Source organism: Lissotriton helveticus, chromosome 4_1, assembly GCF_964261635.1.
Source record: "Lissotriton helveticus chromosome 4_1, aLisHel1.1, whole genome shotgun sequence".
Lineage (NCBI taxonomy): Eukaryota > Metazoa > Chordata > Amphibia > Caudata > Salamandridae > Lissotriton > Lissotriton helveticus.
Genome location: NC_136063.1, coordinates 488,478,788 through 488,493,496, shown reverse-complemented (window position 1 = coordinate 488,493,496; position 14,709 = coordinate 488,478,788). Strand labels below are relative to the sequence as shown.

General features: G+C 42.9%; 1 protein-coding gene and 1 long non-coding RNA gene across 2 annotated transcripts in view; one reads left to right on the top strand and one right to left on the bottom strand.

Moving 5' to 3' along the window:
* The window catches only part of LOC144827202 (uncharacterized), a 28,423-nt gene extending 24,359 nt beyond the window's left edge, over nt 1-4,064 (top strand). The window contains exon 3 of the long non-coding RNA XR_013610075.1: nt 1,640-4,064. This is a non-coding gene — a long non-coding RNA (uncharacterized LOC144827202). The remainder of the gene's footprint in view (nt 1-1,639) is intronic.
* The window catches only part of RMDN1 (regulator of microtubule dynamics 1), a 325,882-nt gene that overhangs the window by 61,962 nt on the left and 249,211 nt on the right, over nt 1-14,709 (bottom strand). Inside the window, exon 8 of the mRNA XM_078687071.1 lies at nt 11,049-11,079. Coding sequence (XP_078543197.1) covers nt 11,049-11,079 — 31 coding nt within the window. The remainder of the gene's footprint in view (nt 1-11,048; nt 11,080-14,709) is intronic.

The following is a 14,709-nucleotide window of genomic DNA, read 5'->3' as shown; positions in this document are numbered from 1 at the left end:
GCCCACAACCAGGCGGCGGGCCGGACATCTTCTTCCGGTGTTTCCTCCGGGCAGCGGCGGTGATTCTCGAGGGGCGGGCTCCCTCGGGAATTAAATAAAAAACGAAGTGCCACGAGCGGCACCAATGCGAGGTGGGCACTCGTTTGGGGGGCATAAAAAAAACGGCACCAGGACCCTGGCGAGGTGGGCACTCGCCGGGGATATCCAAAAATTGGCAAAATAAGCGGAGTGGGCTCCTGCACCGAAAATAAGCGGAAGGGGGATCCCCACGCCGGGGAATCCCTCCAGAAGGCGGACTGCATCTCCGGGCTGCAGATAAACGGCCCAGTGCTCCTGAACAATTCACAGCGCTCACAGCGCTAGGGGTGAAGGCAAAGCGCTTCCAAGCCCTAGGGGCTAAAAGCACAGCGCTCTCAGCGCTAGAAAGCAAATACAGCGCTCCCAGGCGCTACAAGCCCAACAGGGTTCCAGCAAAGTCCTTCAGGGGATGCAGCCAAGTCCTGGGGGATAGGAAGAAGGTACAAAGGATCCCAGGGCAAAGCAAAGTCCCTCAATCAGCCCAGGCAAGGCAGAGGGGTCCCCCAGAAGTCCTCCAGGCATCCAGGGGCTGGGCAGGGCCCAGGGATTCCCCTGGGCCCAAGCATCAGCACGCCGCTGGCAGATTCAAGTCAGAAACAAGAACATTTTGGAAGGGGACACAGCCCCTTTTTATACTATAAAATCCTTTGTCTAAAGGGTGCAGGCAGTGTGAGAACCAGCTAGAACTGGTTATAGGGAAGTCCTTTCAGTATCAGGGACAAAGGTGACAGTCGCCCAGCGGGGAGGCGGAGCCAGCATTGTGGTCAGGCAGGCACAGCCCTATTCACTCCCAGGTGCTATCTCCTCCCACTTCCCTGGCAGCAGATGCAGCCTTTCATCCACGGGCTGACTCAGACAACCTCCTGGAGGCTCTGCAGCCCCTGTCACCCTCAAACCAGACAGTCAATCCACAAGCAGGCCCAGGCTCACTCCTGGGGCCAAGCTCCAGCCAATCACACGCCAGCCACAGACTACACAAATATGCCAACTTCTAAAGTGGCACTTCTACACTAGACACAATCATGCCGCATATACCATTGTGCAGCATTCAATCTCACGAGCTCGTACATACCAAACTCGACCCTGCACTCCCCACACATCAGGAACTACCATGGGCATACATATTCCCCATTCATTCCTATGGGAGGGCAGGTCACTCACCACACATACACCGAGAGCTCACGCACTTTACACTGTACCACAGTGAAAAAGTGCGCCAAGGCCTAAAATCACCAATACCAGGTTCCAGCAACAGGCTAGGAAAAAGCTAAAAGTTTTGGGGTGAACCTGCCAAAAGGGCCAGGTCCAACAGCCACCATTGCTTATGTGCTATAGAAAACAAACAATAACATTTGCACAATGTATGTATACACCTTATACGTGATATTCAAGGTATCATGATAGCGTTCTTACAAAGTTGAATTTGTAAGCAAAGCATAGATCCATTAGAACTAATCCATACTGTCATGGGCACAAATGTGTGTTAAAAGTCATTGTGTGAGAGTGAAAGCAAATTACGAAAAAAACTTTGTGTATGTAAAATGGCATTGTTTCCTTCCAGGTCTAACCAGGACACATGACCCTGATCCTCTTACAGAGGTGACTGGACTGACTGGACCGGGAGCCCGGACTCCTTACTGCTGCAACTCACTGCTCAACACCTGCTAACATTGACCTCACCATTGCTCATGAAAGGCCCACTATCATGGCACAAGCCATGGATGACAGCGCTCTGGGCATTTTAAACTATGAAAACTAGCTAGTAAGCTGTTATCTACAGTGGCAGGTCGCTTGAACCAACTCTTCCAATTCTACTGAGTGATGCTGGTATATCATATACATTTTCTCTGGGGATTAAGTCAAGTGAGCATGTACCTGTTCTCTTTTGTTCCTTCATAGTATTTTGCAGCCTACCTCATCATGTTTGGGACGAAAGGCTCCCAGAAAACTGGGGTAGCGGGTGGTTTGAACCTGCAGTGCAGGGAGGTGGGTAGGGATGTTGTTGGGGCATTTGTATATTTCTGACTGATATTTTAGTTGCTGTGGTGCGGCGATGTGCGGATGGCAGAGTAGGTGGAGATCCAGGGTTGGATGGGATGATATGTCACAATACAACAACAATTGTTATTGATACATAACAAAAAACATTGAAGCACTGAGGGAGGGACACCTTTCGATACTTTCTTTGAATGTCAATGATATGGGCTGGAAGATAAAAAGGGACTCAAATACCACTATCTCAGGCATCGAGCCCCAGACCTGGTATTTCGTCAGGAGGCACCAAACGTCTGATGTTGACAATGGAAAAGGACACGTCCTTGTGGTCGGTAGATGAAATGGACTACACGTGAACTCTGATTCTCAGTGCCTGCTGCCTTGGCCACAATCAGTGGGATTAGGAGATGTAGAGACCTTACTCCTGCAGTTTCCAGATGGTATGTTGATCAAGGGGGGGGCCACTTTAATTTAGTAATGTATGAGGCTACTGACTGCCTCACAGAGGGCACTGCTAGCGGTTGTAGTGGATTGAGGAACTTTGTGGAGACATATGAATTGGTAGACGTCTGGAGAAAATGCAACCCAAACACTCATCTGAACTGTTTATTTCTAGGGCACAAAACTACTCCTGCTTAGACCACATGTTCATGCAAAGCCCATACCTTCCTCAATTCTTGACCACCCATTTCCTTGCCTGGGGAATTTCAGACCACTCACCTCTCTTTATGGAATTGGGTGTGCATAGGCAGAGGGACTATATGGGGTGGAGATTGGGCCCCTGGCTACTGAAGCAAAAGGAGGTTACAGATGAATTACGCCAAACTACAGAGCAGAACTTCACTGATAATAAACATACACTGGGGTCAAGGGTATTGCTATGGGAAGCATAAAAAACAGCCTTAAGAGGATAGGTAATCACCTTAGTGGCTCCTAAGCAGAAGCAGAACTGGCAGCAAATACAACAGGTTAAAGACCACCTCCTCTAGCTGCAAAGGTTAAATATGCTCCAGCCGAGAAAACATTTATGACACCGTATTCAACTTGCCTGCTGGAAATATCACAACCTCGCTACCAATGTAGTGAATAAACATTTTGTCACTGAGGAAGTAGAGAGATGGGTTGGGGTACTTCGCACAGGGAACCAGGGGACAGTCTCAGTTCTTTTGGGGTCAAAACATCGACTATGATGTCTTAACCATAAATTTGCTCATGAAAGGACAAATGTGTGAACATAAATATTTGATTTGAACGGAAGTTTTGTTCCTATACATTTGACTCTTTGTCTTGTTAGTTGAGATTCTTTTGGTTCATGAGCACTGTATATGTCTTTTTAGTACATGTTGTTGTCACTTATTTTCATTTGTACTGCACCATTTCTTGTAGCACCTCAGCATTGTTTGGAATTGTCATTTGAACAACTGATTTATTGAAACTGAATTATTATTGTCATTTGTTGAAAGCAGGATTTCCTTTGCATCCCTGCCTATACATTACGTTTTGCCTAAATGGGTGCCTTTGGTACCCTGTTTATATACTAATGGCCTTTATACCCTAAGTTCCATTGGATTATAGTTTTTCACATGTTATATCAAATTGTCATGAGGGTCTTGTTAAATGGCAGAAAAAGGCTCGGATGTTTCAGCCCCAATGCCTTAGAATTTTGGGGACACAAGGTGAAAGTAATGCAGTCTCTGGCCAAGTGTCTAAGTCACTGGCAGCCTGATGGTAATGTATAGACCAACATCAGTATGATGAGAGGTGAAAAAGCATTCCCCTCCTCACTGTCATCTTCCATCTGTAAAACCTGCTAAAGGTAGCGCCTTTAGTGGCTTCATGTCATCAAGATTGGAAGCATGATAGAGGCTGATGGTGCCATCTTACAGCATATGGGAGCTATCACATACTTTTCAGTATTTAGTCCAGCATATGGGGATATTCAAAAGGTGAGGAATCTGCACTTTTAACTATCTATCAGACCTCCAAAATATGCTGTCATGTTATCTTTCATTTCTACAGTAAATAAAGAATTATTATGTTGAACGTTTCATAGTCTTATTTTTCACATTAGCAAAGTTGTCTAGGAACCTCAAAGGATCAATAACCTATGTTCATGCATCTTAGAGTGTGTGAAGTGCATGTTCCAGGACCAGGAGTGCTTAAAAGTGTTGGTAAACTCTCCCAGGTCATGGTTGTCTTGTTCTAGGAGGCTTGGGGTAATTAATCCAAAATACATTGTGGTGGGGCTTAAAGGAGAGAAGTTCTGCTAATGTGTGGCCCCCAACAAAATTAGGCAGCTTCTGCTGTGTTCCTGCCCTTCTGGAGAACCGCTCACCAAATATGCAAATAGGTGTCTCTTACCCAATGCCTTCTTGTATTGCCTTAGCCTTTTGCAACGACAAGTATCTACCGCTGCAATGTCTTTATTTCAAGCACGGGGCACCTGCACGGTATCCAAAAGGCACCCACTGGAGCCCAAGCCCACACTTTCAGAGCGGCTCTTCACCTGCTGATAGAGCTAGATTTAATCAAGATTAAGCATGGCACTGTTTTGTGTTTCAGACAGACTGCATTTAAAACGGCACACAGATTTTGGTGCAAGTGAAAACACATGGCACATGAAACATGAAATGAGGCCTAGTCAAATGCTTTTTAAAAGTGGCACTTTTGGTGCATTCAAACTGAAAGACATGAAATGAGGCCTGGTCAAAATGCTTTCAGTCTGAAATGTTTTCATTTAAAACCATGCGTAATTAATTATTCATGGATGTTTAATGTGTTGAGTTTAGATTTAACCTCACTATAGAATGTACATTTAATATAGAGACTGTTTTTTACTTTTAAAGTAGCACATAATTGTGCTGAATTAACGTGTTTTTGCAGTGTTGAAAAACTCGTGATTTCAGTTTCCTCTTTAGCTTTGAAGATAAGAATGGAATGTGTGTTCTCACCTCCCAGCTCCTTTTCCTTGTAATCTACACTCCCTGTTCCCGTCTCAAGAGACTTTGGCTTTGTTGCATATTTAGAAAATACATATTCAGTTCATAACAGATCTTTCTTATAATGTGTATTAATCAACCATGCACCAACACTACATGTGGGGCAAACACATTTTGCATGAAAAGCTACCTAAAACATTAGAGCATATTGCTATGAGTATGTATTAATTGTTTGCACTTTGAAAATGTGCACTGGTGCATGTTTATGCTATGTTGTACATTGCACATTTTGCATGTGGTGCGCAAATTATAGAAAAGCTGCTTTAAATTAATAGCTCTCAATAGGTAATAACTAATACAGGGTACTAGTATGGGAGAGGTAAACATAATGGGTTTTATTTCATACATTAATATACTTTTGTGTTTTTTTTGCTTTTGGGGCCCGCAATAAAATGGCTGCCTAGGAATCCAGCATGGCTGAGAATTGTTAGCAGTGTGCTGAATGAGAGACGCAGGCACAGAAGACTGTGCCAGCTGCATGAACTGCCAAGTGCCTCAAGTGAAGACATATGGGTCAAGACCACAATGATCTGTACACTCCTGTCACTGTGCCAATGTACCAGTGTTTGTGGGAGAGTGTTATCCCTGTGTGCGTGTGAAAGCAAGGTGGAAATGGACTGATACATTTTTCTGCTTAAATGCTGCAATATTGTATAATTATTGATGGTGATACATATGACTGTATTAAGCCTTAAGGCTTCCTTTGTTAAAACCGATATGAGTTGGATTTGCAATGAGAACTGGATGGTGAGACCCCTATGTCACCTGTGCTAACCAATCACAGGGTGAGTTTCTACTGAAACTGCAACATTATTAGTATAGTCTGCCAAGAATTCGAGTATAAATAATGACCCCTTAGGGGGTGTGGGGGACTAGAAGAGATTAGAGGAGAGGAGAGAGAAGAAGAAGCAGATCAGACCAGACATCATTTGGGTTAGGTACGTGAACGTCGCGGGTGCAGCCTGGGAGGGGATTGCATCCGAAGAGACACAGAGGGAGGAGGGGGCAGAGAGGCATAGGCTAGCCTTGCACATCATATTTTTGGCAAGTCAGATCACATTCTTCTGTGGTCTTGTGAGGGGAGGGCAGCCTCTCTGTGTGAGACACAGAGATACAGATGAACAGACCAGGGCAGAAAGAGCAGCTGATAGAACAGGTTTAGATTTAGATGCTAAAACTCTAAGTTTATGCCTTGACTAACTAGTGTTGAAAAGATGTATTTGTCTTATGTATTTATTTCTCTTTATGGGAGATTTTTTGCCAATTAATAATTGATTAGCCTTGCAAAATACATTCTTGAATTATATTTTCCTGAACTCTTTAAAGAATTCTGACTGGCATTTGATGCCTCATTCCCTTCCTTTATGGAATGCCTTCTATTCAATCTGTAATATGTTCTGTATTCATTCTATTCTTCCTATTTTTTTCAATTCTGTAACCTGATTGATATTTGACTAACGAAAAAGGGTCAGAAACCCTTAACTTTTAACTAGAAAATAAAACCGTTTAAAAATACTCACAATTCTCTTTATTGGCTTAAATATTAATTGTATTTTGGTTTTTCATGTTTATGTAAAGTCTCCTAAAGGTGATACACAGTGGTAAAGGTCCATCCCCTTTAAAGCGGTAAACTAGAGGTAAATGATGTTTTGCATTGAGAAATTACCGTGAAACTACCGCTGGATCACTGCCACTTCAGTGAGGTATTAAGCTTTTGCTTTCTTTTCCCACCTCCCTCCTCCATACATGGCTCCAGTTGAGTGCGGGGAAATAAGAAGATGTGGTGGGAATCAGAGATGCCCGCCTCATATGCCACTTCAATAAGTTCCTGGGGCTCCCAGGATCTGGTGTGGATGGTGGCTTGCGCTGCCTGGCACAATGGAAATGTTTGACAGTGCCATTTTCATAGTTGGCGGGTGCTTCCCGAAAGAATGACTCTCGCCAGGGGTTTATTGTTGGATTTCTGGTGGTTTCGATCATTCAGGTCACTGGCCCTTCCAAGAAGAATAATCAATAAAACATAGAATGCAGTTAGAATCTCTTTTGGGCGCGAGGCTCTGGGAACCATATAGGCAAATTGCACAAGAGTGGCCAAGAGAAAGATAACTATATCGGGCCCCACTATGCTTTTAAAATGGGTTTTTGGCTTTCTGCTCCTGACGGTGAGCTCTAATCACTATGAATAACAGAATGGGTCATTCTGAAGGTTGATCAAGACTTCTCTTCCTCGGTTGCTTTAGGCACTTGCCCTATTGGCCTTAGCACCTAATAGACCCTTGGTTATCCAGGAGCAGCATTCTGGCTTCACAAAGCAGACTACACTGCTGCCTGTGCTCCCCATGTCCTACGACCTTTTGCCATTTGCAGGACACTTGAGCGATTTGCAGGACTCTGGGGTACATCTTTCACATGACACCTCCAGCCAGAAAAAATTAACATAAGTGTCAAGATATCCTCTTCTCCAGGGTCCACAACAAGCCACCCTCTAATGTCCCCCAATGGACTGAGAAGGCTAGTGTGATTGGCACTGAAGCCTAGAAAATTTAGCCCAGATTACTCCCTAGCCAGCAGTTCATCCACATGGTGGATCCTTTCTTTATCTCCTAAAATGAAGGTGGAGTTTTAGAAGGTGGGTATCCCTACCTAATTTAGAGATGCAACATCGCCCAAACACACCTGACAAACATGTTATATGAGCAACCCACAAGCTGGCCCACCCACGGCAGAGCATTGTGGGTGTTTTTTATCAAAAAGGTAGAAACATGCTGTGGCCTGCAAGACCTCTACCTGTCCTTTAGCTCTACCCCTAACTGACACTAAAAAACTGGTTCATGACCTCGAAATTTTCAAGGGGTACCCACGGTTACGGAGTTCTGCCTGTTCCCCTTTTTTGTCCTTGTGAGAAGGGCATGGTCAGGCTTGCCAGTTAATCACCCTATGCAGATTTCTATCTCACTTCTTTCTCTACAAAGAGAAGACTACTTGTCTACTAAAAGTAGATTGGAGCTATCAGATTGCCTCCAGGTTGTTTATTAACTTGGCCCAATATGGTAGTTCAAATCACAAATCTCACTAGGGATGGTCAAAGAAAATACTGGAAAAACCAAAAGCTTCTAGCGAAATGAGTATTTTATTTACATTCTGAGCCTTTTTAGAAACCGGAACAGTCATGCCATGTATTTCTTTAGGGCAAGTCATTCCAAAATGTATATTTTGAACAGTTTTTACCCAAAGTGTTAATACAGTCTAGCACCACCTACTTACTGTTTAGTCAAAGGAAAAATTACTTTATATTTATAGGCCTAATTAAGGTTAAAGTCCTACACAAACCATAACCAATTTATTCAAGGTCCTATAACCAATTTATTCAGGGTCCTATCTGCAACAGGCTTCTCATGCTCTGAAACTAAGATAGACAAGGCAGCAGTCGCCCTCGGTCAGCCTACAAACATGTGAGCACTTGTAATCAGAACGGTGTTTTTTTCACCAGCTGAACAGTAGCAAGTCTTATTCTAAAAGTCATGCACTGGACGTTAGCACTGAAACCCATTTTAACAGAAGATTACAGAGTAGGTGAGAGTGACTCACAGGAGCAGTCCAAATATCAGAGGTTCAAAATAAATAAAACACTTTCTTAACAACTGAGAAAGCACAGTAACAACAAAGTGGATAGTAGATGCACTGCCTTGCACTGCATTATTGCAAGAGGTTGTCATTTCAGCATAGTATCCTGATTGGATGCCTCCACTGACGTGTCACTAGAAGAGGAATCTTTAGGTTTTTTCCGATTATGCTGAGAAACAGTTCTTTGAATAGAGGAGGCAATGAGTTCCAATCTGGTATTTTCACCCTTGGCTGCCTGGTGCTTGTGAAGCTTCAGAATTTAGGGGTCGATTATGCAGTCGGTCGAAATTGCCTTTGAATGACATCATCGCGGAATCAGTCCAGACTGCATAATTATGATGCGACCGCACCATACTTCCATTTCCCTATGGGAGCTTGTGCTTCGGCCGTTAACCCGCCGTAGCACAAGCTCCCATAAGGAAGTTGAAGATTGTATTCATCCCTGCACCGTGTGGCAGGCACCTCAGGCTGCTGCCACACAGTGCAGGGATTAACAGGGGAGCACCATAGGTGACCCCTCGGCTTCCAACTGGATGCTGCAGGGAAAAGGGGCCCTGCTAGGGGACCCCAAACTCACATACGGACAGGCTTTCCATTTCAGAAACCCCAGCATGGAAAACCTGTGGGAAACAGAGCATTGTAATCTCGACGGCGTTTGTCGTGTATGGATTCTGTGCCAGTTCCGACTGGTCGATGCCAGAAGCCAGCCGGAATGACCGGCCTGTTTCAATTCCGCCCGCCTACATTAAAATTAGGTGGTCCGAATCAAAACTGTCTATGTCGGTCCGAAAGCCTCCGAACTGTGGTCGAAGGCTTTCCGACCGACATTGAACTAGGCCACTAAATGTTCTGCAAAACGTATTTAGGGATTCAAAGAAGGGGGCTGTGGAGGCCAGACATGCAGTTAAAGATGCCAGTATGTGGATCTTGAGGCAGTGCTCCATTCTGAAAGGTCCGGTGTGTTCGAAACTCTGCATGCTCTTGATCAGCCTGTCACCTATGTACCAGACTCCTTTCAGCAGGCAAGTTTGGGGCGTCACCAAGAGGGGATTGATATACTCCTGAACCAGAAGTAACAGGTCAGCTTCTTGGATTATATGTTTTGTTGAAGACCGAACTGTTTTTGAGTTCTTTTTATCACATTTTTCATAAGCAGATGTTTTATGAAATGCGCATCACTAGGAACTATGCACTAGGTACCACTGTCTCTAACCAAGGCTTACTTCCAATTTTGAATGGGCAAAAGGCAACAAGGGTTGTGACAAGATACTGTTACATCGGTGTCCAAGTTTAATGTGCGAGCTGCGAGGAGACAGGTCTTTGTCATCAAGTTTTTTAGCCAAAGGAGATGTTTTGAACATGTATGTCTGCTTGTTTTCAATTATCGTGGTACAATGGAAATGCACATTCTTACAAACCTTTTATTTCTATCTGCCACAAACTACCCAGCAGAGGCATGTCTAGGTGGGCAATTTATTAGGACGTCTCCATTATTTTGGAGGTGGTTTTGGTTAGATTTGAGTATTTCTTGTCTATGGACATTGTCTTTTTTTAGCCTATGTGTTGTTGCAGGCCAGGTTTGTATTCTGGTTTCATTAGCTTCGAGAGCAACTAATTATGTTCTGTGACTGTTTTAAACAGGGCTATTTTCATTCTTATAGCCTCCACAATGTGCAAACATCATTAAATCCAGGGTAAGGTCTTCAGGGCTATAATTAAACGCATGTTGGTGCTTTGGTACAGTTTGTAGCGTTTGATAAACTAGTAGTGGGGTGGAGGGGCTCGGATCAAGGCGTTGTAATGTGACAGTAGCATGAGGGAGTACATGTAGTGGCTGCATGGATATATGTTTTTTGGAAGAGGGAAGGTAGTTATTGTGGTTACCAGATTGCAGTATTTGTAAACTCACTTCTAAGTCCAAAAGAGTATTAAAAAGCCAAAACGTAGCAAAAATGGGTTACAAAATGTTCACCTTTTTATCAATCTCTGGCATTAATACTTTTATTTTGAACACTGTTCCTAAGATGGCCAGTCTTTCATCAAAGAGTGTTTGGTGCGTTCTACCTCTATGAAGCACATCTAAAAATATGGCCCTTAATAGTAGGGTCTGGGGGATATGCTTAATGGAACAGTGAGTCGAAGTTAAGTTTGTCATTGCATTTGGCAATGCAAGATCTCTACTGGAAAACCCGCAAGACCTGGTGCAGAAATGAACCACTATTGGTTGGACTGAAGGGAAAAACAGCCAATGGAAGTGCTTAGTTCTGGATTAACAGCAGATACATATAAGCTGAATGCGTGATTATGCAGCTCAGCAAGAAAGTTTAAAACGGACTGAAAAATATACAGTACCTTCTTCTGCTCTCTCGAAGAGTTTCAGCGCCTACAAGGATCAAAATATGCCGTTAGTAGCTGGCTTTAAACGTGTATTAGACTCCTAGCCTAGCCTACCTTCCATTGCGAAACACAATTCAAGATATTTATGAAATGTTCCACGATTAAGGCAACAGACAGTATACTATTTATTTTAAAATATATATTTTCTTTGCAAAACAGTGGCAGCTACCAGGAAAAAAGCTTAAAATTGGAACTCATATACAGCAATAAAAGTATATTAAGTTGGCAAATCACTGTTAAATAAGCTGCTCCAAAACGTATATCAAAAATCGTCTCTTTAAATTTCTACAACGCACATGTGATTGCTATGGCTTTGCAGACCTCTGGGCCTCTCTAAAGAGCATTTTTCTCTCCATGTTATTCCCATATCCGAATCCCTCAATGTCTAATACGTGATGGCTACCTAGCAGGAGAACAACGGAGCCATGCAACCACCGCAAAACCAAAATACGCTCGGAAACGGGATAGCACGGTTATTAATGTAGGAGGGCATACCAACAATTTAAGAGTAAATAAAGCAACACAATACAATTTTTAACTCAATTAAGCAAATTAGAGAAAATTTAATGAGGAAATAAACAGTGAGATCATTAAAATAGCTTTTTGGCAAAACGCAACAAGAAACAGTAAAGCAGTAATCAAGGGTCACTGTTGGCAGTTAGATGGGACCTAGACTCAATTCCCAACCAAACAGGAAGGAGCGGAGGTCAGATACACCATGAGTGGCATCCCTGTCAATGATTTTACCTTATGAACTAGGTGAAATCTTTCAGTGGGGAAAGGTGCAAGATTGGAGTCCAAAAGGGATATGTTGCTGAAACAATTAGTTTGGGCACGAAAATCTCTTAGTTTGAAAAGCCTGGATTTCGTGGCTGGCAAGGTCACTCTGTGGGTCGGAAAGATTTGCCCCCTTGCACTGGTCCTAATTTTTACCTGTAAGCTGTAGCCAGGCCAGGCAGCACAAAGCCGGATATCTTTGCCGTTAGGTCCAGCTGAACCAGTTTACAGTGCACCAAAAACTCATGAAAACCTGAAAAAGTCCCAACTCTTGCACCATCCTGGGAAAGTTCCTCCTGGTCAGTCCTGCAGCCCCGCTCCTCAAGGCAGGCTTCTAGGCACCAGGTTTCTCTCCAGGCAAGTCTCCTACAGGGTCCAGTGCTCAATGGTCAGCTGGGCCCTCTTGGAATCAGCAGTATTCTACCTTTTAGGTTTTTTAAAGCAAGAAAACAGGAGGTCAACTACTAACCCCTGAAGAGCAGTTCCAGTACTAGGATGACATTAGAAGTTCGAAGTCCTTGAGACTTTGTTCTGCCAACTGTTCCTATCCACTTGCAGATAGTAGTCCCCGCTAAGGGGTCAGCAGATAACACCCATTGGCCCTTTCTTGGCTCAGTGGCAGGCCACTATCGTCTGAACCAGGTTAGTTAACTGTCATAGTTAAGAATAGTTGCTCAGGAAGTGCGATGAGTGGCAGAACTCATTTTAAAACAGTTCTGACTCAGGTAACCTAAGGTGCATTTTTCTAAAGTTGCTTTTCTGCTTAAGGTATCAAAAATCTGATTTTGCCATTAAATCAGATTTTAAAAACCAAGTAGGATACAACTTCGAAAGATTTTCTAGCCTTTTCTTAAACAGAGATAGGGAATTGATTTTTTAATCCCATCTAAACTTACCCAGTAGTCAGTCTACAAGGCTAAACAGTGAAATTGCTTTTGGCTTTAATTTAACTGTGATGACACACTAACCCTGATGTAGGGTGCCTTATCTATTAGTGCTCTGACCTGTAGGCTTACAAGGCGCACTGTAAGGGCGATTTATGAATATACAGAGATATACTTCTCCTGCATGGCAAAGTTCCTTTCACCTGACATAGGTCATTGCAGTGCATTTAAGTTGCAGTCCAGCTAGAGCACATTGATGTAACCTGGAAAAGACCTATTTTTGATATATGGGCCGGCGCAAATACACACTACAGCTCACAAACAACATTGAGCTTTGTCTGTCGTAGGAGCATTTTAAGCACCATTCGCAGGGGTCTTATAGGAACGTTAAAAATAGGGACTTCCAATGTACAGGCCATGTTTTTTTAGACAGGAAGCGCTAGCACTTTACTAGTGTATAGCAATGGTAAGGGGCACAGAGTCCTTAAGTCAGCAATATTAGGGTCCAGAAAATGGTGAAAAATCTGGGGTGACCCTGTAGAAAAAGTGAATTTGCTACACTCTCTTAAAGTTATCATATTTTAATATAATCACACTAGCTCTGCCGACAATGGAACAATTTGGATGCATGTATATCAAGTGAGCCAATAATTTACAGAGGTTTAAAAATTGTACCCTCAAGATTATATTGAAAATGTCAATCCAATGACACTTGTCTTGAAAGTAGTTTTCTGAAAACACGTGCAAAAATGTACTCAAGGTGACACACAAATGTGCTTCAAAATATAATAATATGTGCCCGCAGAATAACCATATCTGAATTTACGTTGGTGGTTTATGTATTACAACTCTAAGAAAAGTCATCTTCATGTGCTTAAACCAGCACTTGCTATGGCAGCCCCATTCAACTCTAAGGGTTTATGTATTTCAGCTCTAACTAAAGCCATCTTCATGTGCTTAAACCAGCACTTGCTATTGCAGCCCCATTTAACTCCAAGGGTTTATGTATTACAGTTCTAAGTAAAGTCATCTTCATGTGCTTAGACCATCACTTGGTATGGCAGCCCAATTTAACTCCAATGCACTTAGAAATGGGAGTTTAACATTTTCCTGATAAGCAGGAGGTCAGAGATTGCTTCATATAGTCGGCGATCCACTACCAAGAATCTACTGCTAGCTTTAGATCGGCAACGCTATACACTGCTGTTAAGTGTGTAATGTTTGGGATACAGTACCCCTGCTGTACTTTATTGGGATCTTACAAGTCACAAAGGGGTTCAGTGACCATCTAGGAAGGAGGCTGAAAGTCAAGTTCCTTTATATAAGGTAATGGAACTCCAAGGTGACTTGCAATATCCTTAGTGAATGGTGGGGTTTATTTATTCCTTATAATACATGGTCACACCAGCCCCCTTCCTACAAACTGTTTAAATTCCTAGGTGCTGCTCTTTTTCATACGAAAGAGTTAGGATGTTTTCAGATGTTTGTTGCAAAAAGACATTTCAATCAGCTTAAGTAGAAAGCCAGATTTAAAAAAAAAAAAGCTCTTGCTCAGAATGTGTAGAATCGTGCATAGAGATTCTCGCTTTTCTATATTAGCCAAAAGCATGCAAAAAATAACCATGTTACTGAAACTGTCTCCTTTCTGCTGATCACTGTTCAATTTAAAACTTAGAGCAGACAAAAGAAAAGTCTGTTTTTTTAGTCTACACTGCAGCTTTAGTTATGGTCCATGTCCTGTCTATCCTCTTGGCTGAATGCTCTAGCAGAAGAGATGTTGATGTCAACAACACAATTTAATAATTTACTACAGCAGAGCAGCTCTGCTGTTTCTTTATTACAGGCGACAAGAGATGTCACATACTTTGTTTTGCCAAGCTTTCCTGTCCACTTGCAGATAACTATCCATACTAAGGGGTCAGCAGTTAACACTCACTGTTCCTTTCTGGCTCAGA